Source organism: Mustela nivalis (genome assembly GCF_964662115.1).
Source record: "Mustela nivalis genome assembly, chromosome: 10".
In the NCBI taxonomy this organism is placed as follows: domain Eukaryota; kingdom Metazoa; phylum Chordata; class Mammalia; order Carnivora; family Mustelidae; genus Mustela; species Mustela nivalis.
The window spans coordinates 51,352,277-51,378,289 of record NC_139029.1 but is presented as its reverse complement, the minus strand read 5'-3'; the positions used below and the strand labels follow the sequence as shown (position 1 = coordinate 51,378,289).

The window sequence follows — 26,013 nt, the reverse complement described above, 5'->3', positions numbered from 1 at the left end:
GTTAAAGCCTCTGCCTCCAGCTCAGATCATGATCTCAGGGTCCTGGGATGGAGCCCCACATAGAACTCTCTGCTCAGCAGGGAGCCTGCCCCCCCCCTTTCTCTCTGCCTGCCTCTCTGCCTACTTGGGGATCTCTCTCTGCTCTCTGTCAAATAAATAAATAAAATCTTTAAAAAAAAAAAAAGAGGGACTTTCATACATAGTACCAGGTGAAGCGCTTGATACTGGTCAAGAAGCTTTATACTTGACAAACCACACAGAAGCTTTATACTTGACAAACCACACTCACAAACTTAATCTCATTTGAGTATCTTGTCCATTTTTCATAGTAGATATGACAGGAAGGTGGTGGGATCTGAAGCAGGTTTCAGTGATCCCTCCAGTTTAGGTCGGGAGCCCAGCCAGCAGCTGGGAGAAAGGAACAAGCTTCAGGGAGAAAGTTGGCAAGGGTAAAGAACTGTGAGTGGGTGCCAGCCAAATTAACTAGGGTTCAGGGCAGAACTCCAGTTCCAGGAGGGAGCAAGGGAAGGATGAACAGGAACTGGGGCAGAAACCCAGTTATTAAACAGAGCACACAGATAGCTAGGCCCACCCCAGCACATTGGATTCCATGCTCACACCTACAGGGTTCCAGAAGTCATGACTGGCTTTTGAAGAAGAAACAGAAAGATACCAGGTGGACCAGGGGCAGAATGGAAAGGTTGTCAAGCCCTTACAAAGGCATGAAGAGACTAGCGAGGAGTGGCGAGTTAATCAATCAGATGATCATGACTAGCGTTGCAGAAAAAATAGAGGATGCTTATTTAAATTTGGATTTTGGATAAATAATGAAAGCCTTTTAGTGTAAATATGTCCCAAGCAATATTGGAGACATATTTATACCAAAAAAAAAAAAAAGTTGCTTATTGAAATTTAAATTTACCAGGGCATCCTGTATTTTTAGTTACAGATTTTGGCAACCCTCCCCTGTGGGTGTTATAAAGGATGAGGTGGGAAGGCTGTGGCAGGGCAAGATCACAAAGCATCTTGTGTGCCATGCTTGGTAGATAATGGGAAGCCACGAACGTTTTTAGACAGGGGCATGATATAAGCAGGTTTGCATTTTAGAATCAGCCTTTGGAGAGTGAAATAAGAGTTGAGAAACTCAGGAACTGAGAGACCAGAAAGCTGTTTAAATAGCCTAGACTCCGGGAGAATTGAATTTAATTTCCTTGACTTCACAATTCTAAGACTGAGCTGTAGAGACCAAAAAAAAAAAAATTTTTTTTTTTCAAGAGCTGTTCTTTGTTTTGAGGAACAAAGAATGTTCTGGGGGCAGGGTCTATGTTTTGCCTTGCCCAGACCCTGTGTCAATCAAACACTTCTTGAGGGCGCTGTGAAGATAAGGTGTGTATATCAGTCCTTGGCTAGTAAGTTCAGTATCTGTTTCACCACTGCATCCCCAGTAGGTAATCAATAAACATTTGTTGAATGAGTTGCTTAAGGACAAAGTCTATGTCTTCATCATCTTTGTTTTTTTAGCACCTGACCCAGGGCTGGGAATAAGTTTCTCGGAAAATAGTTCTTGATTAAAGTGGTCGAATTAATTAACAACCTGAAGTGCTTCCTATTAACTACACGTCTCCAGCATTATTTCAAAAGTACAATCTGGCATAATTTTTACTTGGATGGAAAGCAAGACTGTCTCTTACACCAAACCAGAAAACTCTTTTCAGCAGCTGCAGAATCATACTGATTGGATGGGGTTTTAAAGGTAATCTTCCTATGAGGGTTTGGGCGCCTGGGTGGCTCAGTGGGTTAAGCTGCTGCCTTGGCTCAGGTCATGATCTCAGGGTCCTGGGATCGAGTCCCGAATTGGGCTCTCTGCTCAGCAGGAAGCCTGCTTCCTCCTCTCTCTCTCTGCCTGCCTCTCTGCCTACTTGTAATCTCTCTGTCAAATAAATAAATAAAATCTTTAAAAAAAAATGTGAGGGTTTGGGAGATGGGTGTGTGTGTGTGGCATTTTCCTAACTGCTTCTAGAAGGTTTGTCTTTGCTTGGGTGTTAGTGAAGCTAGATCTTAAGTAAATGCTTCTTCTTGGTTAGATTATCATAAAGTGGTATGAATCAAGTGTTTGTCTTCCATCTACGAGTCTCAGTACAATTACCTCTATATGGGGGTGCCTGGGTGGCTCAGTGGGTTAAGCCTCTGCCTTTGGCTCATGATTTCAGGGTCCTGGGATGGAGCCCCAAATCAGACTCTCCGCTCAGCAGGGAGCTTGCTTCCCTTCCTCTCACTCTGCCTGCCTCTCTGCCTTAGTGTGATCTCTGTCTGTCAAATAAATAACTAAATAAATCTTAAAAAAAAAAAATTACCTCTATATGTATTTTTCCAAGGCTGAAGTGTGAACTTCTTGAAGGCAGGACTTAACTTATTTTCAGAATCATAGAACTTTCACTAATACTAGGTTTGTTGAATTTTCAAGAGCAGGAAACCAAAAGAAAAAGAATAATTCTAGGAAGCACATGTGATAAACAAAAATACATTAAGAAATATTATTACAAATCCCCTTAGAAGATTATTTCTAAGCATCATACCAGGGTGGGGGTTTCCCATATATTTTATTAAATTCTGATGAAATGTCACTCCTAAAAGCTTCTCTTTGAAGTAGGCGACTCATACTCATTTTCATATTTCTTTCATATTTCTTTAAATGACTTATACTCATTTTCATATTTCTTTAAATAGAATCAGAGCTGATGAGAAAGTTGCCCAGGTAATACATTAGCAGAGCTGAGATCAGAACCTGATTCCAAAGTCCAGGCTTTCATACATCAGGAATTGTCATTGTTTTAACCATGTAGTGGAGAGATAAAGAATGTTGTTAGTGGGGCGCCTGGGTGGCTCAGTGGATTAAAGCCTCTGCCTTCAGCTCAGGTCATGATTCCAGGGTCCTGGGATCGAGCCCCACATCGAGCCCCACATCGAGCCCCACATCGGGCTCTCTGCTCAGCAGGGAGTCTGCTTCCCTTCCTCTCTCTGCCTGCCTCTCTGCCTGCTTGTGATTTCTGTCAAATAAATAAGAATAAAGTCTTAAAAAAAAAAAGAATGTTGTTAGAATGCCTATAAGAGTTTTACTTTAATCAGCAACTATGTAGTATTTCAGAGGAATAAAGTTTGATCTTTGTAATGATGTGTGAGCGTACATGAATGGAAGAAATACAGAAATATTTAAGTATTTTTGATTTATGTTCCTTTTTTCTCTGTTCACCTTTGTACTTAAGGGAGCACATGGTTTTAAATATAATTGGGTGCCATCTCTGCCTTGCTGGAAGGTGATGTTGTTACATTTAAAATTATTATCACACTGTTGCTCTCAGGGATGAAACATACGGACTTTAGATGTTACCATCAGTAATACCAATTTAATTTGCGCCATCCAAAGGAATACTTGTAGTTCATGTTCAGACATGTGATGGAACCTCACTGATCCAGATGTGTATGAACTCATCTGTGGCACAATCCAGACCCTCCTCTGAGCTCTCAATATGATTTCGTGCATCAAGTTATTCTCCCCTGTTTTAAAGCTACAAATGTGCACTCTTTGTCCAGATGCTGAGATCTTTTCATACTGCTCAACTGCCAGCCTCCTCACTGTGTTCCAGGAAGAGAGTCTCAATAAGAATGCTGCCTCAGGTCATTTGACTCCAGTCTGAAGAGGGTTAGTCAAATCAAAGTTTAAACTTTACCAGCCTTTTGGAGTCTGAGACAGCAAAAGTCAAAAGGCAAGTGATGCCATAACTAATTATGTGAATTAGAAGGAATTTGAAGAAGAGGAACCAAAAAAGGTAAAAAGAGAGGAAAAAGCATTTGGTTAAAAAAAAAAAAAAAACATGATTAAACAAATTATGTTTTGCTTGGCTCCGTAAAGTAGAAGCCTGCCAAAGGTGTAGGAATCAAAAGGCATCTTCAGTGTTCTGCTCTCACCAGAAACATGGAAGAATTTCCTAGAGATGTTTAGAAAGGAATTACAGGGGTAAGAAAAAATCCTCATCAGGCTTTAATGCATGCTCATTCATTTCCAGGCAGGGTGTTAACCATGGGAGATACAAAATGAATATGGCATGGCCCTGCCCTCCAAGCTTACCCTCAGTTCAGGGAAATACATCAACTGTTACATATGCTGAAGTGTGAAAGGCACCATAAAATAAATATAAAAAGGAAACAGTAGGTGGACAAAGGGGCAGTGATGTACTCTAACAAAAACAATTCATTACAATCATGTAGGGTTGTTCCCTGAAATGACCAACTCTGCTAGGGAAGAGTGAAATCGAATCTAAATTAACAGATACAGTTGAGTTAAAACACAAGAATCGGGATTTTGAAGAAGCAATCAAATCACACCAGTCCCAAGAAGGTAATGATCTGGTAAGTGTTCTCCATCTTTAATTTCTAGGCTATCAATTTTACAAAGCAGAGTGGCGGCCAGACGTTACCATCCCCCACCCTCCATCTCCACCCCTCCAGCAGAGCTATCAGGTGAGCTACGCTCAATCCAAGCTCCGCCCTAATTAAATGTGTGACCTGGAGCAACTTCCATCACTACTCAACCGCATCCTTTCTGCGCCAATAAAGCGAGGAACCCTAGCCGATTCTGAAGTCCATTTCTGCAGTGAATTGTGAAATTGAGAAAAGAAACCAGAAAGGAAACTCAAGAAAAACAAAAGTGAAAGTGCCCAAAGGAAATACAGTAGTAAACAAAAGTACAAAATTTTATATCTCGCTGAAAAACGTGGCAGAGCTCCCAAATGCTTTTTTTTTTTTTTCAGCAACCGTGAAAACAAGACTTGGCTAAGAATGAAACGTCTATCACGCCCTCCAAATGTGAATACGATCAGTGTAACGCGAATCCACCTTGCTGCATACAACTGTCTTCTTAAACAATGCTCCCTGGCCTTGAACACCCACTTATTAAAAATGTCTTAAAAAGTTAAGTCAAGGTATGATGAATGGTCCGTGGCCACCTATCTACCCCCGCCCCCCATGGAACACCACACAAGGGTGTGTCTCGCTCTGGGAAGAGAGAAAAGGATATACTCAAGAGGAAAGATTCGAACCAATGTAAGATCTGTGCCTAGCGTTGCCACGCGGTTGTCATAAACAACAGCATGTTAACAAACCATCTTAAAACACAGGAAATTCGGTAGCCTTTGAACTTTATTATTTCCTCCGTTTCTGGTGAGCCTTCCCTGAAGGTAACCCAGAACCTTACACCCACTTGGGAGCGAGGGCGCGAGCTCCGGGGTGAAGAGCAAGTGGAGGCGGCCAGAAGGGACCAAGCTGACAGCTTCGCGGAGCGTTTGCAGCGAGTGTGGGACCAGGACGCGCGACGCCACGGCTGGCGGGGGAGGTCATTGGGGGCCGGCACGGGAGGATGCTTCGTGTCCGCTGCGGGAGCCTCCCTTCTCCGAGCCGAGGCGGGAGGGGGACGCGCGCGAGCGCGCCCGCACACACACACACACACACACACACGCACACATCCTTCCCCTGGAGTTGTGTCTCGTCTCCCTTTTGTTTTTCTCCCTTCCCGGTCATGAGACCCGGAAGTTTTTTTTTTTTTTTTTAAACCTGTCTCTCTCCCTTTTCCAACCCCCCCCCCCCCCATCTATCACATGGCAGAGATAGAATAAAAACAGAAAAATGGCGACGGTCACGTTGTGGCGAGCCTTGCTGCGTCATTAGATAATCCTCATGCAAATAGCGGGAAGAACAAAGGAAGGGGGGCCCAGGACCCCCCGGGGGCGCAGGTGGGCGTGGGGGCGGCGGGCCGGGCGCGGGGGCGGCCGGGTGCGCGCGGGACCGGGCGCCTGCGGGCGGCGAGCGGCCGCGCGGGGCTCCGTGCCGCCGAGTGTCTACGCCGTGTGCGCGCCCGTGCGCCGCCGCGGAGCTCTGGCCGCCGCGCTCCTGGCTCGGTGTGGCGGCGCGCCGGAGCCGGCCGGGGGCGCGGGAAGCGGCGGCTACGAGAGCCGTGCTGGCGAGGCTGGCGAGGCTGGCCGCGGCGCGCGCGCACACGCACACGCAGCCGCGGGGCTCGGCCGGCTGGGCGCCCGCGCGGGGGGCGGGCCGAGGGCGGGCCGGGTGGCGGCGGGGGCCGAGGGCGCGCCGCTGCCCAGCGCTGGGCGCCTGCCTTGACCGCCTCCGGAGACCGCAAGCAGTTCGCCGCCTCGGGGTAGGCAGCCGACGCTGGGGCGGTGGCATGGGGCGGGCCTGGGGCTCCGCACTCCCTCACGGACTTGGAGCGTGTGTTGCCGGGCTGGGTTTGTTGTTGTGTATGTATTTTTCCTACGGGGTGCGTGGGAGGGGGCGGCCTCGCCCCTGGGCATTTGCGCGGTTGCCCTCGGGCCCTCGGCTGGGTGTGAGGAGCAGGTTGGACGCGGGCGCGGGTGGCCCCCGGCGCCCCGCTTCGGCCCCGTGGAGGGGGAGCGGCGCGGAGGGGCGGGGCGGGGTGCGTGTGTAAATGTTGCGCACTCGCTTTTCCCCCACCCCCGCCTTCTTCCAGGGTGCTGGCGTGGGTCCCTCGCCGTCCGGCGGCGACTGTAAATAGAGCCTGGATGTTGTTTACATGAAAGATCCGGCGGGAGGAGTCTGCGAGGAGGAGGCGGAGGAGGAGGGAGGGAGGAGAGGAAGAGCGGAGTCCCCGCGGCGACGGCGGTCCGGGGTGAGGGGGAGCCCCGTGCGGCGTCCGGGGACCGACCGCTACCACGAGGCCGGGACGCTGGACCCTGGTGTAGGAGGGAGAATGGGCGCGGGGCGGGGGGTGGGGGGTCATTTTTAGCTTGCAACCTGCCACGCACATTCTCTGGGGCTGGAGGGGAGGGGGTGTGCAGGGAGGGAGCCTCGATTTCTCTACGTTCTTTCTCCCATTCCCAGTCTTTTCCCGCTTCACCACGGGCTCACCTGTTTATTTTCATCAACCAGAGTGTGCAGTTTTTTATGTAGGCAGGAGAGGCTGTTTCTTTTATTAGAAACAGTATTGGGGAGGGAGTGCGTTGTTGTAATTTCTACCGGTCCTGTTCGGTTTTCAAGAAGGGGGAAGGGAGTTGGCGGAGGTCGCCTGCTTCTGGTCGCAGCTGAACCCGCGGCTTCTCCCTGCCTTCCCGGGCCACGGAATCTTTCCCTTCACTCAAGCTACCCGCGCGCCAGCTGCCACCTTTTTGGAGAAGGACCACACCTGTGCTTATTCTCGCTTTGGAGGAGAGGTGAGCTGAAAAACCAGAGAATCTTCTGTTCCCAGAGTTCTTAGCTGAGACCCCATCTCAGAATTGACCAGAAAGTGCTGCTTTCACCTGCTCATTGCACCGGGCACATCCATCCTCGGACCCAGGCAAGTTGTGGTCTACACATGGGCTGGGAATTTCTCTTCCCTCTGGACCTGCACCCGACCAAGCAGCAGCTAACTGCTGGGTTTAGATTGAAGAGAGGTGACCTCCTTAGGTCAGTGCCATTATTTGTTCCTTACCAGGTATTCTAATGGAATTGTCTGCTGTCTCCTCACAGCACCCCCCCCTTTTTTTTTTCCTTTCCCTAAGAGCTTAGCCCAGAACCCGGCCTAAAGCAGCCTGTCTCTGGCTCTCTTTCCCTGGGCCCCACCCTGGCCCCTCTTGGTTCTTCAGAGCCAAACACGCCTCCCAAGCAGAAGACACACCCAGCCCCAAATCCAGCCATTCCAAAAGGGTGGAGAAAACGGTGGAAGAGAAGGGACTGAAGGGTCCTCTTTCTGTCCTGAATATCCCCAACAGCATTTTCCTCTTCGAGCCTCCTAGGTTTATAATCCCTTGGTTCTTCTCACCAGCTGTCCTTCCTACACTTTTTGTCCCCAGTCCTATGATAGATGCTTGGGAAGGTCGGGATGAAGAGTGGAGTGTCACCCTTCTTCCCTAGAGTGAGGCATTTTCCATCTCCCTAGTCTTAATTTTTGAGTGAAATATGTAAATATGTTTGTATGCTTATTTGAACGTGTTTTCTTTCTTGCTGAATAATAGCTGGGACTCACAAGGAAGGGAAGGGAGAGGAGAGAGATGAGAAATGAACATCACCCCCCTAGGTTCCACCATATGAGCATCCCCAGAGTTGCGGAAGACCCTTCTGTAAAAGTCAACAGCCTCTCTTTCATGACATCACCACCTAAGCCCTTCCAACTTTAGCTTCAGAACAGGAAGAACGCTCAAAATAGAACTATCTTAGGAATCCAGCTCCTTTAGAAGATCAGCTTTTAAATCAGCTGCAGGAGGAACACTGAACTTTGACAGAGGGAGGGAAAACTGAAGTGTTTGTAATTGGTTCCTTTGGGGAAAAGTAGAGGGGTTACTTCCCATGCATATTCAGAAAAGCGTGTCTCAGAATAACTTGGGTACCTAGACTGCTGAATGATTAATAGGATGGTTTGGGATTCGTTTATTGAATTATTCATATGTTTCGGTATGTCAACAATAACAAGCATTTTTCAGAATGAATTGAAAAGAGGGGCTCCTGGAATGTGCTTTAAGAAGTATAAAGGAGGTTGTGGAGGGAGGCTGGGAGGGAGCACTTGCTGAAGGTGAGAGTCGGGATGCAGTGACAGCTGCTCTGAGTATGAAATTCAGAGGCTCATTATAAACAATGACTGTAACTTTTGTGGGGTGACTAAGATCCTGGACAAAGAAGTAACTATGTCAGGATTTTCCACCTTTACTTTGGAACGGAACTGCATATCTTTGAATTTCAGTGTCTCCATTCTTTTCTTGAACCAAGATGTACCTTTCTGAGTGAAAAGCGATATGCAGTCTCTGGGAAGGGCTGCTTAATGTCATCCTTGCTAAAGTATTGACAACTTAAGGATTAGTAGTGGGCCAGAAAATCCTTGGCAGCATTTGAGCACCTGGTGGGTGTTGTAGAAGGACTTGCTGGTTGAAGAGGTAACATCTTTCTGGTTCAGGTTTAAAAGAATCCAGGTGACAGGATTGTCCGTAACTATGTTAAGCACCTGAAATCTGGCTATTATAATGAACTGAATTTCAAACTTTAGTAAATTCTTAAGATTGATACTTGATTCAGTTACTGGACGACTTAAATATGTTTGGAAGCAATCTGGACATAACGCATCTACTTTTTGAACTGTGAAACGTGTGAAATCTCAGTGTAGGTTCAGTATTTCTGATGAAAGTCTAGAGTTTGAATTGAGATGTGTTTTAAGTGTAAATTACACTCTCATTTTCAAAAACTTAGTACAAAGAAAGTAAAATACCTCGAGTTATTTTTATATTGATTACATGTTCAAATGATACTATTCTACGTATATGGAGCTAAATGAATTGTTAAGATTAATCTTAAAAATTTTTTTAAAAATATGGCTAGTAAAATATTTAAAGATACATGCATGGTTTGTATTTTACTTCTTTTAGACAACACTGGCTTATAACATCACTCCTTTTGGTAGATGGATTAATTTCAGAAAAGATGACTGCATGAAATCTTTTCTTTGCTGTTTTCCATGTGGAAATTTGGGGACCACAGAAGTTGTTATTTTAGAACATGAGACCGAATAATGAATGCTTTCCATATTTCTTCATAGGAGGCATGCCCTACTCAGGAAGGTCAGTAAAAGTGCCTGGAACTAGAAAGAGTAGGAGGGCTGTCATGGGAAAACTTAGATACCCACACATCTGGCTGTAGCTGCTTTTGTGAAAGGCTCCTGGGCATACCAAACTTTATCAGAGAACAGTATGTGACATAGTAACTATTGTGACACCTGGTGGCATTTTAGTGATAGGGCTCATGTTTGTTTCCTCTTACTCCTTCATTTACTTTCTCTCCTCCACCGCGCCCACACCCCCATCCCCACATTATAGCTCCCCTGGTGATGATTGGGCCCACAAGGCTACTGACCCCTTGCCTCCCCCACAAAAAAAGTTGAATGCTGACCTGAATGGAGGTGGTGCTGTCTTTGGGGTTTGGTTTTGTCTAATGAGATTCACTAATGGCACTGGAAGGGACTTAAGGGTCATTTAAATACAATACCCTTATCTTCTAGATGACAGCCTACCACGTACCTTGCTTAAGACCATACAGAGGCTGGAATTAAATGTACACTTTGGTTGATAGCGTATCATAGGAAATGGCAAGGTTCATCAGTTAATCAAATACTTCCTAAGCATGCGTGTTGTGGAAGGGACTGTGATTAGTGTTGTGAAGAGCTGTGAAGAAAAAAAGAGACTTTTTTTGTCAGGGACAATTCTGCTGATTTGAAGAAGTAATTATTAGCAGTGACAAATTAAATTACAGTACAGGTATGCCTTGTTTAATGGTGCTTCACAGATACTGTGGTTTTTGTGTGTGTGTGTGTGTTCACACATTGAAGGTTTGTGGCATCCTTGTGTCGGGCAAGTCCATTGGCACCTTTCTCCAACAGCATTTGCTCACTTTGTGTCTTTGTGTCACTTTTTGGTAATTCTCACAATATTTCAAGCTTTTTCATTATTATACTTGTTTTGGTGATATATAATCAGTGAATATGACTTCTTAAAAGCTCAGATGATGATAAGCATTTTTTGGGTAAGGTATTTTCTAATTAAAGTATGCACATTGTTTCCTTTTTTTTTTTTTTTTTTTTTTTTTGAGAGGGAGAGAGAGACTCTTAGGCTCCACGTCCAACAGAGAGCCTGATGTGGAGCGCTGTCTCATAACCCTGAGATCATGACCTGAGCCAAAAGCAAGAGAGTCGGAAACTTAACTGAACCACCCAGGTGCCCTTGTGCATTGTTTCTTTAGACATAATACCATTGCAGTTAATAGGCTATGGTATAACGTGAACATAACTTACATGTGCACTGGGAAACCAAAAAATTCATTTGACTGGTTTTATTGTGATTCTATATTGCAGTGGTCTAGTGCTGTACTCACAGTATCACTGAGGTATGCCTGTATAAGAAATAGCACCCAATAATGAGTGAGCTACCACTGTAGCATGTGGTACAAGTAGAAGTGTGTTTATTTTACAGATGTAAGAATAAAAGCTCTGAGGATGGTGGATTCTGCAGAAAAGAGGAGTTTAATTGTTTCTGGAGCAGCTCACGGCTCTAGAACTTGAGGATGGTGAGAATCTTTGGTGTTGCCCCCGTAGCTGTCCATGCAGGGCATCTGAGAATCTAAGACCCAGCCTCTTTAAGTGGCAGTGCTACAGTAATGAGGAAGGCAGAGGTTAGAGATAGTTAGGGTAGGAGATGACTTAGGGGCCAATGCTGGGAGTGGGCAAAACATTACACTCCTTTCTGATTACTGTGTTAATGCTTCCTTGCGAGAATTGGGGTGGACTGTGCTCTGTGCGGGACAGCGATCCTTGACTTCTTTTGACCTTTTGAGCCAGTTTCTTTCTTCTTAAAAAAAAAAAAAAAACCAAATCAAAACAAAAACTTGTAACTCCCTCACTCCAGGTCTCCTAATAATCTCTAGCACAAGTTAGTTTTTAAAAACTCTTGATGTAGCAAAGCTTTGCAGTACGATGCAGAACAGTAATTAATATTTGAGCATCTTTTGTCGACAGTCCATATTTATATACTTGTATATAAATAATACATATATACTACATATTTATATAGCCTCCCAGTTTGGTGAGATAGGCACATTTTAGAATACCAATGAGTTGTACAGTTTTCAGGTTAGGGGGAAAAAAATCACACTTTAGTAAAAGGTCGGTGGATTGAAATTAGACCTCTCGTTAAGCTATTTTAGTTTAAAAGTACTTTTTGAATACTTTGTGTTGCTCATTTTCAGTGCCTCCAGTGACTGACTCGGGTATTTAAAGGTTCAAAATCTTTGTATTCTCATGTTTAGTCCAGAGATAAGAGGGGTGTGACATGTTCTTTGTGCATTTGTACTCCACAAGATTTAAAAGCAAGTTTTTTAGTGTACCAGTTTGCCACAGGCACTTGATTTATTGATAGTACTTGGTTCCTGCATCATGAAGAAATTGTTCTCAGTTTGTATCATTTTTTATCATAGAAGAACTTTAAAATCAATTTGATCTGTGGAGGAATGTGTTTTATGTCACTGTTTCGCCCCCCCTTAACTGTGCAGTATGCTCTGATAGTGTAGCATGAGTACCTGCAGTTCCTTGTTTTAATATTACAACAACTCAGTTTTTATAAGAAAAATCTTTTGAGAAAGAAATGTTTCTTATTTACAGAATAATAACAGTTTCCTTTTTGTCACTTCTTTTTAAAATCCCAGTTTAGATGTTAAAAAAAATGATGAGAGAGAGAAATAAGGAAAGGTCCTTTATTACTGTACCAGTAATGTTTAGTTGTGTGGGTTTTGGTCATGGCTAAATAGGGTGAATTTCAGCTTTGCAGTACATGACAGACATGAAATTCATCTTTATATACTTTGTGTTTATTTATTTAAAAAAAAAAGATTTATTTATTTATTTGACAGACAGAGATCACAAGCAGGCAGAGAGGCAGGCAGAGAGAGGAGGAAGCAGGCTCCCCACTGAGCAGAAAGCCTGATACAGGGCTTGATCCCAGGACCCTGGGACCATGACCTGAGCCGAAGGCAGAAGCTTTAACCCACTGAGCCACCCAGGTGCCCCTGTATACTTTGTGTTTAAACATCAGTTACATTAGTGCTCAGTCTTAGTGAGGAACAGTTAATAACTCCTAAGTTATTAGGGTTTCTTGGTTGTTGCCATAGTTATCTACCCATAGGTGTCTCTGAGTAAATATTTATCTTTTCCAAAGCTGATGGAACCTGTGGCGGCCAGAAAATGTTAGGTGGTAATCTTTATTCTTTCTGACAGGTCAGCTATCTAAAATTTTATTCTCAAGTAATCACAATGTCTTTTTTTTTTTTTTTTTCTGTAACAGATGTTTATAATTTGAAAATGTGCAGCTATTTCCAGGAACCTTAGGTTGTGGGATCCAACTTTTTTTTTTTTTTTTAAATCTTCGTTGCCCTCTCGTGTTTCAACTCTGTATTACATCAGTTGGCTGAGACCTAGCCATTGTGACCTCCTTAAGATTTAGATACTTTTGCACGTTAGAGAATGTTGTTTTAATTTATGTGGAGGTGGATTATTTCACTGGATATTACTTTTCTGAAGATTAGGTCAGTTTCATAGTGCAGAAAGTCACTGTATTCCTGTGTTCTAACTTCTGATATAAAGAATTGACTCATCTATCTCTTACTTGAGGTACAGTGCTAATATCTAATTTGCATATAATGAATCATTGAAACTGAGAAAATGCCTAATTGAAAACATAATTATTTTTCAAATATCTGTCAAGTTCCACTCATATTGAAATAACTTGAGATCTTATGACTGACGTGGAAAAAAACCCGAGTGAATCATGGTTTTAATAAGTCGATGTTCTGAAGCCTGAATTCCAATTTCAGAATCTTTTTACTTCTTATTAAAAGTAAGAATCATCCCTGAAATGACTTCAGGATGCATTTCAAAGGTATGGATAATTTCAAAGCAATTGACGTGTATTTTTTTTTTTTTTTTAAGTCATGCCAAAGGTGGGCAGTGGCTCTTGCACCAGTGTAACTGTAGAATTGATGTTAACTGTAATGGTAACCACTGTGCAGGTGTGCTTAAATACGTAATTATCATCAGGGTCATCAATCTGAGTGCATCCTTAGCACTCAGAGCAAGAACAGTAAGTCTTTTTTTTTTTTCTTGTTCATGTTAATATCTTCTTAAAGCATAAAATAAAATCCCCACTAGTTTCTGGCTCATGATCCTGAAATACTAAGAAAATGAAAAATCTTAAGCCACAGCTAAATATTTTCAGAAATCCTTTTTGTTTGTATAAATTATATATCCAGTTAATGAGTGGAATGGCCAGGTTGGGGTAGAGAAAAAAAAAAAGCACTGGACTTGGTCATTGAATGTGGGTTTGAGCCCAGGTTTACCATGACTTAGGGCATGATCTCAGATAAATCATCTAACCTCTCAGGTTTTTATTTCTCTCTATAAATGGGCTAATGATACCTAATTTGTTTTTAGGATCCTTTGGTAATAATTCAGTAATTCATGGGCAGCCCCATATGGGTTCTTGTGAAAACCAAATGAGAATGCACATGGGTAATTAGTTATTGTTAGACACCTGTGAAGTATTATGGCTGTATGGTTATGTTTGTGAGTACTTTGAGGATGAAGGGCCATGTCTTATTTATCTTCATTGGCTGAACATCCAGAAGAGAACTTGGAACAGAGTAGTTCCTCAGTAAGTATTTATTGCGTGGGTGATCAAGGTCAGGGAGATAATGTTTGTGAATCCATGCATGGAAGAGGTATCACAGAAGCAGCTGGGAAGCTTATGGCATATTCGATGTATTATCAGAGTGAAAGCTTAATTACACGGTTGGTCGTCATTAACATGTATTCATCTGTTCATCTTTCATCCTAATATGATTCAACTGGGCCTTTTACTGTTTCAGTCTCAACACTTGCTGGGCCATGACCCTGCTTTTTCTTCACTTCCCCACATCTCGAGCCAGAAGGGGATCTTTTAGTTCTTCACTCCATGAGGAGCCTTCGGAGGGAGTCGTGCAGCCACCAGAAAGGATGGTGCTGGCCGACAGCGTGACTGACAGGCTGCCCTGGCTCAGTTATCACAGTGCTGATGCTGTCCATTCTAAAGGTACAGTACTGTGATAACTGAAGGATGGCAGCCATCTTGCCTTCCATCAAAGGAGTCCCATCATGCCCAGGAAGGAAGACTGAAGATGAAGCGGGCATGAGAAACAGCGGCGGGGACCCAGAAACCTGCTTACCCTGTTCCTGCAGTGTACCTCTCCTGGAACATAGGGTATGTTATTCCCTCTGTCTTTGCCTTGTTTTGTAACATGGTGGGAATAAGGAAGAGTTGGGCAGTTGCTTACATGACAGGGTGAAGATGGTTGCATGGAGTGGACATGTATTCAGATCTTCAGAACTTCTACGATAGTGGTGCTAGATAAGTGCTGATTGTGAATTAGCATTTCTCAAGAGGTATTCAAAGAAATTTGTGCCATTTTTTTTTAAGATTTTAAGATTTTTAAAAGATTTTTAAGATTTTTTAAAAAAGGTTTTTAAGTAATCTTTACACCCATCGTGGGGTTTGAACTCATAACCTTGAGATTAAGAGTCACATTCTTCACCCCTGAGCCAGCGCCCCCCCTGCCTTTTTTCTTTCACTGTAAAAAGGTGTTTTTATTAAAGCACAGGGACAGGACCCTTGGGCAGGAAGAGCTGCACTGGGACTGTGAGGAGCAATTGATTTGCTATTTTTATAAATGTGAGGTAACCTAATCTGATTAGCTAGGTGTTTGTCAACATTAGATATTTGAAATGAAATTCAACTTAAAGGGAGGAAAAAAACCCTACATGTTGAATAACATTGATGATATTATGATGATAAAATTATATTTTTGTGCTTAAGGAATGGATAGGGACACATGTTTCAGGAACATAAAAAATAATTTAACATCCCTCCTCTCTGCCTGCCTCTCTGCCTACTTGTGATCTCTGTCTGTCAAATAAATAAATAAAATCTTTTAAAAAAATTAAAAAATAAAAAATAAAAAAATAATTTAACATCTAGCCTAATTCAGAAAATATTTACTGAATGCCCATATTGTTGCTGTCACCTTTACATGAAAATAAAATGTAAATAATTTTATTTCTATCAAGGATTGAGGACCACTCTGAAGTGGTATCTAAAACATTTTGGGAGGTAAACCTATGAATACAACCCAGCATCAGGTTTGCATAGAAGACTAGGAAATGTAACACACCATGTATCTTTAGTCTGCATCCCACACTGGAGAGCACTATTTTGTTTGGGTGTGGGGCTACTGGAGAATCCAGGGTTTCCCATATCCTTCAAGACCCCTAAGGAAGCTGTGTACTGGTTCAGCAGCAGATAGGAATCAAAGTATGCAAACTTAGTGTTAGCTCACAGACTGCTGCAAAGCTCCCATAATCTTACATAGCTCAGCCTCAGTGCATTAAACAGAGACTTCTTACCTCTTCCCAGGTTCATGTTTATGTTTGGGAATCTCACCATCCTAGGGACAGATGACTGGTGCAGGAACCCACAGCAGTAACCCATATGCTTAGACTAAGAGATGACAGACCCTGCTGAGGTCAGGATGTGCCTCCACTGGGCGAGAGGAGCCAGGGAAGGAAAAGACATATGTATGACCCTTTAGTATACAAATACCTTACTGGCTAATCAGTAGAGCCCAGTTAATGTCTTGGACCTGAGCCAAGTGTATTATCAAGTCCTTCACAGAGAGAGAATGAGGAAAAAGGGGAACCAGAGGTGTGAATGGAGAGGCAAAGCTTTGTTTTCCCATTTAGAGAGGGTCAGTTTCACCCTTCATTGTGGGATCCTCAGACGTTCCTGGTCATGGCATTCCTTTGCTGGTTCACATAATTCTCTTTAACCCATCGTCTTCTCCCAAAGAGGGACCATTCCTAGGGTAACCCCTTGAGCCATACCTGCTTGGCTCTGTATTATTTTCCCACACGGCATTGACCACATTATGGCCCAGTACCTTCACATGTACTCATACTTCCAGAATTTTCGAAACTGCAGGCTAGGTGATGGTTTTGATTAATTATAGGGAGCTGTATATTACACCATGGGTCCTGAAATTCCTTGGGAGTTTTCTGCTTTTTTAAACAGAAAGGGAATTTCTGACAGAAACCCTGGAAGAACTTCTAAGAAAGGAAAGTTCTGGGATTGGTGAATTCTCAAGTAACTTGAAACATTCCTAATTTTTAGTGTTCTAGCAGGTGGAAAAAAGTGCCTCAGGGAGTGATGTGTTGTGCAATCATTGGCCTTGGTGAGGATTTCACCACCTTTTTTGATCTTCCTGTTTTCCAGTTACTAGTTTTATAAAAATTCAGGTTTTATACTTACTGCACTCTGATGCCAGGATCCACACCCGAGCCTGCGGGATGCAGCAGAGCTGAGTGTTGGATGTAGCTTGGAATCACCCTGGGCACTTGGACAAATGGAGCTGTACTGGGTCCTGTTTCCTGTCAACAGGAAAGCCCGAGGCTTGGTCTGTGGCAAGAGCTCTGGAAGGCTTGCCTAGGCCTGGAGGTCTTTGGCATTTTCAAGGCAGTTCATCAATGTAAGGTGTTCCAACAGGTTAAGTGAGAAGAGTTGAGCAAGGAAAATCTGACAGGGTTTTTCCACTGCTTTGATTAAAACACAATGTGTTTGATTAGTGTATTCCTTATATTCTTCATTTAGGTACGTAAGAATGGACTTTAAACATTGAAATACCATATGATCCAGCATTCCAGTCCACTTCCGGTTATATACCCAAACATGTTTGTATACTCAGGTTCACGATTCCATTATTCACAGTAGCCCAAAGGTAGAAGCAGCGATGGACGAATGGATGAACAGAGGGTGTATGGGTACAATGGAATATTACTCAGCCTTAAAAAAGAAGAAAATTCAGGCACGTGCTGCTACTTGGATGGATCTTGATGATAGTTTAGTTAAATGAGCTAGACACAAAAGGATAACTACTCTGTGACTTCTCTGGGATGAGGTTCCTGGAGTAATCAAATTCCTGATGCCAAAAAGTGGAACGGTTGTTGTCCAGGGCCGGGGGTGGGGGGCTCATGTTTGATGGGTGCAGAGGTATTGGGGACGACAAAAGAATGGAGATGGGTGGAACAACAGTGTGAATGTACTTCATGCCACAGAACTGCGCCCTTAAGAATAGTTCAAGGCTACATTTTATGTTTATTTTACCACAATTTAAATAAAAAGGCATTTCAGGGTAAAAGCACTGTTGCAGCCCACAACGGGAGTGAGCTGATTGCTCTCTTCCTTAGTCTTCAATGTGAAGATAGCAGTTTCAAATAAGAATTTAAAATGTTAACATGTAATTTTCATGTCTTTTTGCATTTAAACTTCTCTAGTCTGTAGACTGTTAGACATGTTTCCAAGGTTTCTGACATAACTTAGCATAGTTATAAAATTTTGTAAAATAACAAAGAAACTGAAGCCTACAGTGAGGACTAAACAAAAAATGGGAAAGGGGCCTCAACAGGCAGTGAGGTGACTGAAGCCTACAGTGAGGACTAAACAAAAAATGGGAAAGGGGCCTCAACAGGCAGTGAGGTGATGGGGCACCTCTTGCTGACTTTACAGATTCTGGTGAAATCAGGGTGGCTCACTGGGTCTCTCCGTGCTCCAGTTGCCTCATTAGCCCACTTCTTTGGAACTGTGGTAAAGGTGAAATCGCCTTTTCACCTCCTATTATATATGAGATAACAGAGATACGTGTGCGTGTACTGTGTATCATGAATTATATGTACACATAGTTCTGTACATATGTGGCCATATTGATGACCAAAGGAACATTCGAGTGTAGTACATTCTCAAAATGTAAAAATAACAATGTCTGAAGAGAATAGCTCCGGTATCTCTAAATAAATTTCTAAACATCCTAGTTGGACTTGTAACTTGGACACCACCAGACTCATGAGAAAGAGTGTTCTAAGCTTGCTGATGATTATGGAAGAGTTCCATTATTACATATCTAAATTTGAAAATAAATAAAAGCATCAAGACAAGAAGCAGGCAGCAGTAGTCTTCTCTCAGGGATCATGTTTTATTAGCCATGAGTAAAAAGCATTTGTAGACCATATCTGCTTCATCACAAAGCTCTTACTTGGGGCCATGTTTTGGAAATCAGATTGTAGTTCTGTAGGAACCGCCCCTACCAGATCCCATGCAGTATTCTGCCTTGGTCATACCCTGTGAATTTGGAGCCATGGGGCTGAGCTCTTGACCCTGCCACACCATGTTCAGATATTTGGCTATACCTCATACATAGTTAGGTTTTTTGGCAATTATAAATGTGTCATTATTAAATGGATTTATTTTTGAGACAGCAAGCCTCTTTGTGCTTCTGTGCTTCTTGTAGAGGATTCCCTTCCCCAAGTTGGTTCCTTAAAACTCTGCATTCATATTCACATAACCTGTCCCTCATACAGTTTATTCTCACCATTACTTTTCAGTTAATCTTTTACCACACAGATTCTCATCAAGCATGGGCAAGAGTGAGGGACGCACCAAAACACTTTTTTCTTTTGTATCCAAACATGGTGATGGTGAAGATTCTTGTTGACAGAGAATTTCAAGTGTGAGAGTGTGCCTGGAACATTCTTAGCTGGAGTTTTTTAAATTGTTTGAAAGGGTTGGGGGTTGTAATAACATGCTTCTGATGTAATATATGTTAAAACAGTTCAAAAAATAGAAATGGAGTCGAGTAAGCAGATTATATTTTTATGCATTTGGACTACTGCTGTACTTGGTTTTCCATGAGATAATGAGGAGCCAGGTAGTGCTGTTAAGAAAAGGGAAGATGGGGGCGCCTGGGTGGCTCAGTGGGTTAGGCCACTGCCTTCAGCTCAGGTCATGATCTCGGGGTCCCGGGATCGGGTCCCGCATCGGGCTCTCTGCTCAGCGGGGAGCCTGCTTCCTCCTCTCTCTCTCTCTCTGTCTGCCTACTTGTGATCTCTGTCTGTCAAATAAATGAATAAAATCTTTAAAAAAAAAAAAAAGAAAAGGGAAGATGTAGAGAACAGTTCCAATTTAGACAGTGGGAAACTTGTTTTCATTTTCTACTCTTTTTAAGTCAAATTCCAGGTATATTCCCTATTACTAGACACTCATTCTCCTTTTTTTTTTTTTTTTTTGCTTTTTTGTTCCACTTTGAAAATGAGTACCTTCAGACTGGGACTATCTTAGGGTCAGTGGGGGTGGCTGGCTGGAGCACTTTGTTGAGACTCGACACTACATCTGGTCCACAGTAAGGAGCACTGAACCACCCATCCACGTCCACCACTGTCTGCCATGGGCATCAGACTGAGAAGCGGTGGTACATTTGCTCGCCCCTTTGTAGCCAGCACACTGTTGTTACTGGAGAGGTTAAGATCCTCTGGAAGGTGGAAATTCTCAAAGTCACATTGATAAAGACTAGATTTCTGGGAAGCTCTGTCATTGGGAGTATAGATATCCTTTTTTTTTTTTTTAAAGATTTTATTTATTTATTTGACAGAGATCACAAGTAGGCAGAGAGGCAGGCAGAGAGAGAGAAAGAGGGAAGCAGGCTACCTGTGGAGCTGAGAGCCCGATGCGGGGCTCGATCCCAGGACCCTGAGATCATGACCCGAACCGAAGGCAGCGGCCCAAACCACTGAGCCACCCAGGCGCCCCTAGACATCCTTTTTTTATGGGGACGATATCAAGGAGTTTTAATTAAAATGTCTGCCAATAAAATGTCTAGATATAAATCTTTCTTTCAGTATCATTTACTGATACCTGTTTAAAAAAAAAAAAATCCTAACTCATGGTGCAAGTCTTAAATTTTTCTCATACCCTATTCCAAAACCATATCATGTGCCACTCTTTAGTATGCATCTTGGACAATCTCTTGTGTGATTTATATATATACAGAATTTTGTTTAGGCAGTTGGTCCTTTTTGCTTGAGATGGGTCCACAGTTGTTGATCACCCAGGTGCTCATTTCACCTGAATGCCGATCTTCAGAGTAGAAGAGTGTGCCTCAGTTTTTAATGGAGGAACTTGGGGATGCTCATGGCGGTCCCTAAGCCACACAGCTAGCAAGTGGTAAGAGCGAGGGTCTGAGTCCAGAACCGGAAAAGTATAGGAAATTAAGTTAATACAAGTTAATCCAATTTTGCTCTTGAATGTTTAGTAGGCGAGACTTTGAAAAGGGATTGAACCCAGCATTTGTAGAAATGCTGTAAAACTTACCACCATACACGCTGTCTTCCCCATTCCATTCTTCTGATGTTCTCCCAAGCTGTGCAGCTGTAATTAACCTTTTTGAAATGGAAATTTGATCACGGCACCCCAAAAAAAAAGCCCTCTGATGGCTTTCATTACTCTGGGACCAAGACTACTGTCCTTAACGTACCTGGAGGGCCTGGGTAGGGTGCCTTTCACTTTCCTCTCTGATCATCGTTTGCACTCAGTTGATTGGCTCACCCTTTGGGGAATGAAGTCTCCTGCCTTGGGTGCATTTTCTTCTGCCTGGGATACCCTTGCTATTCACTCCACCTGGTGGTGTCTTAGCCTCTGGTTAAATAGTAATTCTCAGAGACCCCTTTCTTGACGCCAGCTGTGTCCAGTCTTGTGGCACTCTGTGCTTTTTCTTCAGAGCGCTGGTCACAATTAGACTGTGGGGTTATGTGTATTTGATGTCTCAGACTGGGAGTTCCTTGAGGACAAGTACCATGTTTCTGTCTGTTGTTATGTTCACAGGGCTTGCAGTGTGGCTTGCCATAGAAATCTAAGGTAGTGTGAGATGTTGAGGGTCTCTCCTCTTCTAACAAGAGGTGAGAAGAGCTCCCAGCTAAAAACAAGATGTTGAAAATCCCCACTTTTGTCACTTGGGTACTGAATCCATTTTGATTTTATTTGTGTGTATGGTGTTGAAAGTTGCCCAGTTTCATTCTCTTCCTTGTAGCTCTCCAGTTTTCCAACGAATGTAACTGTGTTACCCACACTAAAACAAAAAATTCAGGCTTACCAAAAAACTCTCCACTTTTCTCTGGTCAGAGGACTGCAGCTCTGTGCCCAGCATTTTCCTGCTGCTTTTTCCAAAGGTCATTTCAGCAGAACCAGTTCTTGAATTGCATTCATCCCTCACACCCAAGTAAAAGAGCTGAAAGAGGGGGAGATGTCAACTCGGGGCAGGACCTCCCTCATTGAAAGAAGGGGGCGTTCCACTTGGAGATCATCTTTTGTCTGAAAATTGGTGAGCGTTATCTCCGCGTCATGCCCAGCCTTTGCAGAGCTAGGAGGAGTGGAGAGAAGAAAGTGAGGACAAATTGGGTGGGACGTAGATGTGAGGTTTCTTGGAACTGTGACCTCAAGTGAATCCACAGAAAATGCCTGGGGACTTAAGCTTTCTGGCTAGTGCCCAACAGAAGAGCATTCCAGAACCCCTGCAGGGAACCCTGCCAGTGCGTCTCTTAGATGTGCCCTCCCAGAAGCAAGCCAGGAGGATATGGATGGTATCCCAAAGTGCAGGCCTCTTGCCAAGCAGAAAACACCCCCAACAAGGGGGGTGTGTCGGGGGCGGAAGGGGGGGCGATCTTGGGATTCCCTTTTGAACCTCACGAAGAGGCAACCCAGCTTTCAGGTGGAGCTTTTTTGAAAGCTGTCATTTCCTCAGAACCAGCTCTCAAATTCGTTGTGGACAGTAATGAAGCAATCGAAGAATCCGCTCAGGGAGATAGATGGTGAGGGGTGCAGGTGGGAAGAGACCACGTCACTCCTCCATCGCATGTCTAGAGCATCGAGACCTGCTTCCGCTGGAGAGAGGTCCAGAGCCTCATACTGAACACAAGGGGAAAGTTACCAAACGAAATGCTGAGCTACTCAGATCGGGAGGCCAATTGGAGATGTTCTTACTACTCAAGAGGCAATGGGAGGTTATACAGAGCACAAAAGAAGTCACTGGAAATAATTTCCTGTTTTATTCTCAACAGAGTTGAACTTCACAAGTTAAAATGATTCATTGAAAGAATAAAAGGGCTATGACATGCCCTTTCACACAGAAGGCTGCATGTCAGTATTCCTTTCCTATAAAGTTTCTCACCTGCTGCCTCTTAACATGTGAAGGAGTGGAAATTCCAGTGCAGTCTAAATACTTTTGGGGGCTTCTGGACTCCCACTGCTGCCCCTGCTCCCTCCAGAAGCAAGGAGGCAATTTAGCCAGACAGCAAAATGCAATAAGGAAATTTGCTTTACAATCACCTGCCACATTTGTCTGAAAGAAACTTGCAGGAAGGCAGGTAGGAGTTTTCCAGTGATGCCTCTAGGTTACCATCCAGGGGTGTGAATTCAAGACTACTAGATTCACTAAGAATATTCCAGTGTGGGGTGGGAGGGGGGATGAAATATATAAAGGGAATTAAGTACACATAACCTTGATGAACACTAAGAAACGTATTGAATCATTGTATTGTAAACCTGAAACTAATATAAATTAATTTGAATAAAAAATTTTTTGAGCAGTATCCCAATGTAGAATCAGCTGGCTTCCACAAAAGCAGCAAAAAACTTGCCGGTGCACCCGCCTTTAATGTCTGTGCCATCTGGAAAGCAAGTTGTAAATGACCTATGGGAATCTACTTGTTAACCCTATCATCGAGGATAGGAACCTTAAAGATCATTTGCTCTAGCATTTTTCAAGCGGTGGGTTTGAAATCAAGTATGTCTTGAGCAGCAAGTAGAAAATAATCAGAACACATGCATGTGGTGAGGATAAGATTGTGTCATGAAACTTCACGGTTGCATGATTGAGTGTATGTTGGTGGGTCTGTGTACTGGGACATAATGCATTAAATTCATAAGTCACTGATGGTAGACTCTAGATCATCTCATTATGTATTTTACATTTTGGAACACTTAGCACGGTGAAGAGATTTGTCCAAGGTCAGTAGCAACAGCTCGGAACTCGTCTCACCAGCCTGGGGAGAACAGCAATAGCTCATACTTAGTGGTTACTGTGTGCCAACCACTGCACTTAAATATTTCATAGGGAAAGGGGGTAAGTTGACTGTGTTTGTTTCAAGTAAAGTGCACATGGCTCAACAGTGACAGGTCTGTGCTGCAGTCCACAGCTGGATAATAAAATACAGAAGTTGTGAATAAACATTAAAAATTTTCGCAGCATGACAATTTTATGACTGTTGAATCTAGTAATAAAACATTGGCTTGCACTTTGTCTTTGAATTTTTTTCCTAGCAGTAAATTTCTACATATTTTATGAACATTATCAGTCCATGATGGATTGAAAATAACAAACTGGTCTTTGACCACAGATTGAGAAGCACTGACTTAGACCCAGCAAAGCCCACACACCTTTGCCCCTTTTTTATTCCTTTTGAAGTACCAGGGGCTCACAACAACCCCTGGATGGGGCAGATGGCTGGATGCAAGCCTTCCATCAGTAGGGATGGGGTTACTGGCTATCTAGGAGTGAGTGGAGGACTTGATTCTAGAAATAGCCCTCTTGTCTTGGGGGTGGCTAATAGAAAAGGTACTAACACCAATAAACACTTCAAAGCTTTCCTTCAGAACTTGTGGAAGTGGGACTGATAGGGGAAGACAAAGAGCTCCTTCCTTGTAAAGTTGTCCCCATGAGGAAAAGTTCGAAACTGAACAAATTAAATTCTTGTTTCCGGAGACTCTCAGAGTGGTAAGAACCAGAGGGACGGTGCTTCAGAGGTCTTTGGGAATATAGGGCTGACTGAAGGGAGCCTGTGTGTCTCCTTGACTTGCAGGCTCTGTGGAGGGAAACACACTTCATAAATCCTTTCGGACTGCTTTTTGGCTAAATCCTCAGATTTGTACGAAGAGCTGTTCTGAGTGAATCAGTGTGTCTTTTGTTTGCATCTTCTGGAATCCTGAAGACTGCAGCCAAGGAGTTAGCAAGGCTGAGAACTGGACTGAGCATTTAATCAGTTGAACGCTTCCTTATGTTCCCCTGGTTTGTTCTCATAACAAGTGACCTTAGGCCAACTCCTAGCAACACATGATTGTGGAATGTTCCCTCCTGAGGAATACAGCCTTTTTTTTTTTCTTTTTTCATTCTGAACACAGTGAAAATCAGAAAATTCAGATGAGTTTGGACAATAATGATAATGTAAGATTACCTGCTGTGTGTCTAGCATTTTACATATGTGATTACTAAATGTTACAATAACCCTGGTCAAATTTCGGGGGAAAACTAAAGCTTAGAAAAGTTAGGTGACTCACCTGATGTAATTGTGTCCAAGACCCAGTTCCCGCCTTTCTGTATTTCCTACAGATTCTTAGCATCATCCTTGCATAAATGAGGCAATGCTGGAACCCCAGAGTCCTGCCATTTTCAGTGAGTCTTCCACTTGAAAACCATATCAGGATCCACTCCCTTGTGGTTTTGATTTTGAATACATGTCCCCTAGTGAGTCATTTGGGAATGTAGGTCCTGCGAACTCTGAAGTCTCCATGGTATTAACAGCTAACATTGACATTGAGGACATTTTACTGAACCTGGGCGCAACTAACTTTTATCGCGTTAGCTTACTGACTCCTTTCTCAGAAACTGTCCCCTCTCCTTCCCTGTCCCTGTCCCTGCTGAGTTTTCTCATAGCCCTTTCACAGAGTATGTTCCCACTAACATACTCCCGTTTACTTCTTTGGTGTATTGCCATCTTCCTGCACCCCACACCCCGGTCCCACTTAGCATATAAGTTCCAGAAGGGCTGTGTGTGAGCTCACTGATGTAAGCTCCCAGCACGTAGAACCAGGCCTGGTCCATAGTTCGTGCACACATATCTGTGGGATGAATGAATGAACGGTGCCTAGAAGTAACAGTCACTCTCATCCCCATCTTCCATGTAAGCAAACTGAAGTTCCAGGTGTTCACAAATAGGCTCAAATACGGAGCAATTCTTTCTTTACCTGGAAGTCTATTTTCAAACGTTCGTGGTTATAGCTTCCTTTCTCCGCTATATTGTCAGAATGAGAAATTGGACATGAGAAAGAGGTTGGTTTGGCACTTTAGGTATCCTCCTTGGAGGTGATAAGCATTATATATTTGTGAAATACAGAGATTGGGCCTTTCCTGTACTATAAGAACCATAGCTGGTATTGAGGTAAGTAAGATGTCTTTCCCCTGTGTCCTCTTGGGGTGCCCCCAAGATTTATAACGCACCGAAGGAACTGGGTTATATAAATGGCTTGCTAATTCAAGGCTGCTTCTGTCAGAGCCATCGTGGGCCTCTCCTGACACAGACTTGGCAGAGTTGTGAAGGACCTGGGGGATGTCCATGCCAGCCTACCCACCTCTGTCCCTAAGTGCCAGGCTCTGGGACTCAGGCCCTCCTTCACTGGACAGCCAGCTCCACTGCTTGACAGTTGACTTCTCAGACGACTCTCTGAATTGTATCTCCAA

The 26,013-nt window shown here is 43.5% G+C and overlaps 1 protein-coding gene across 2 annotated transcripts in view; it reads left to right on the top strand.

The window, feature by feature from the left end:
* The first annotated feature begins 1,623 nt into the window (after window positions 1–1,623).
* Window positions 1,624–26,013, top strand: part of LOC309842885 (uncharacterized protein) — a 30,095-nt gene continuing 5,705 nt past the window's right edge. Inside the window, exons 1-6 of one of the 2 annotated variants that reach the window (XM_082687871.1) lie at window positions 1,634–1,753; window positions 3,592–3,827; window positions 4,436–4,518; window positions 4,809–5,786; window positions 6,539–6,764; window positions 7,066–7,238. In XM_082687871.1, the coding sequence (XP_082543997.1) occupies window positions 6,602–6,764; window positions 7,066–7,238 (336 nt within the window). In that variant the 5' untranslated portion in view covers window positions 1,634–1,753; window positions 3,592–3,827; window positions 4,436–4,518; window positions 4,809–5,786; window positions 6,539–6,601. The other variant, XR_014299822.1, reaches the window with a different exon arrangement.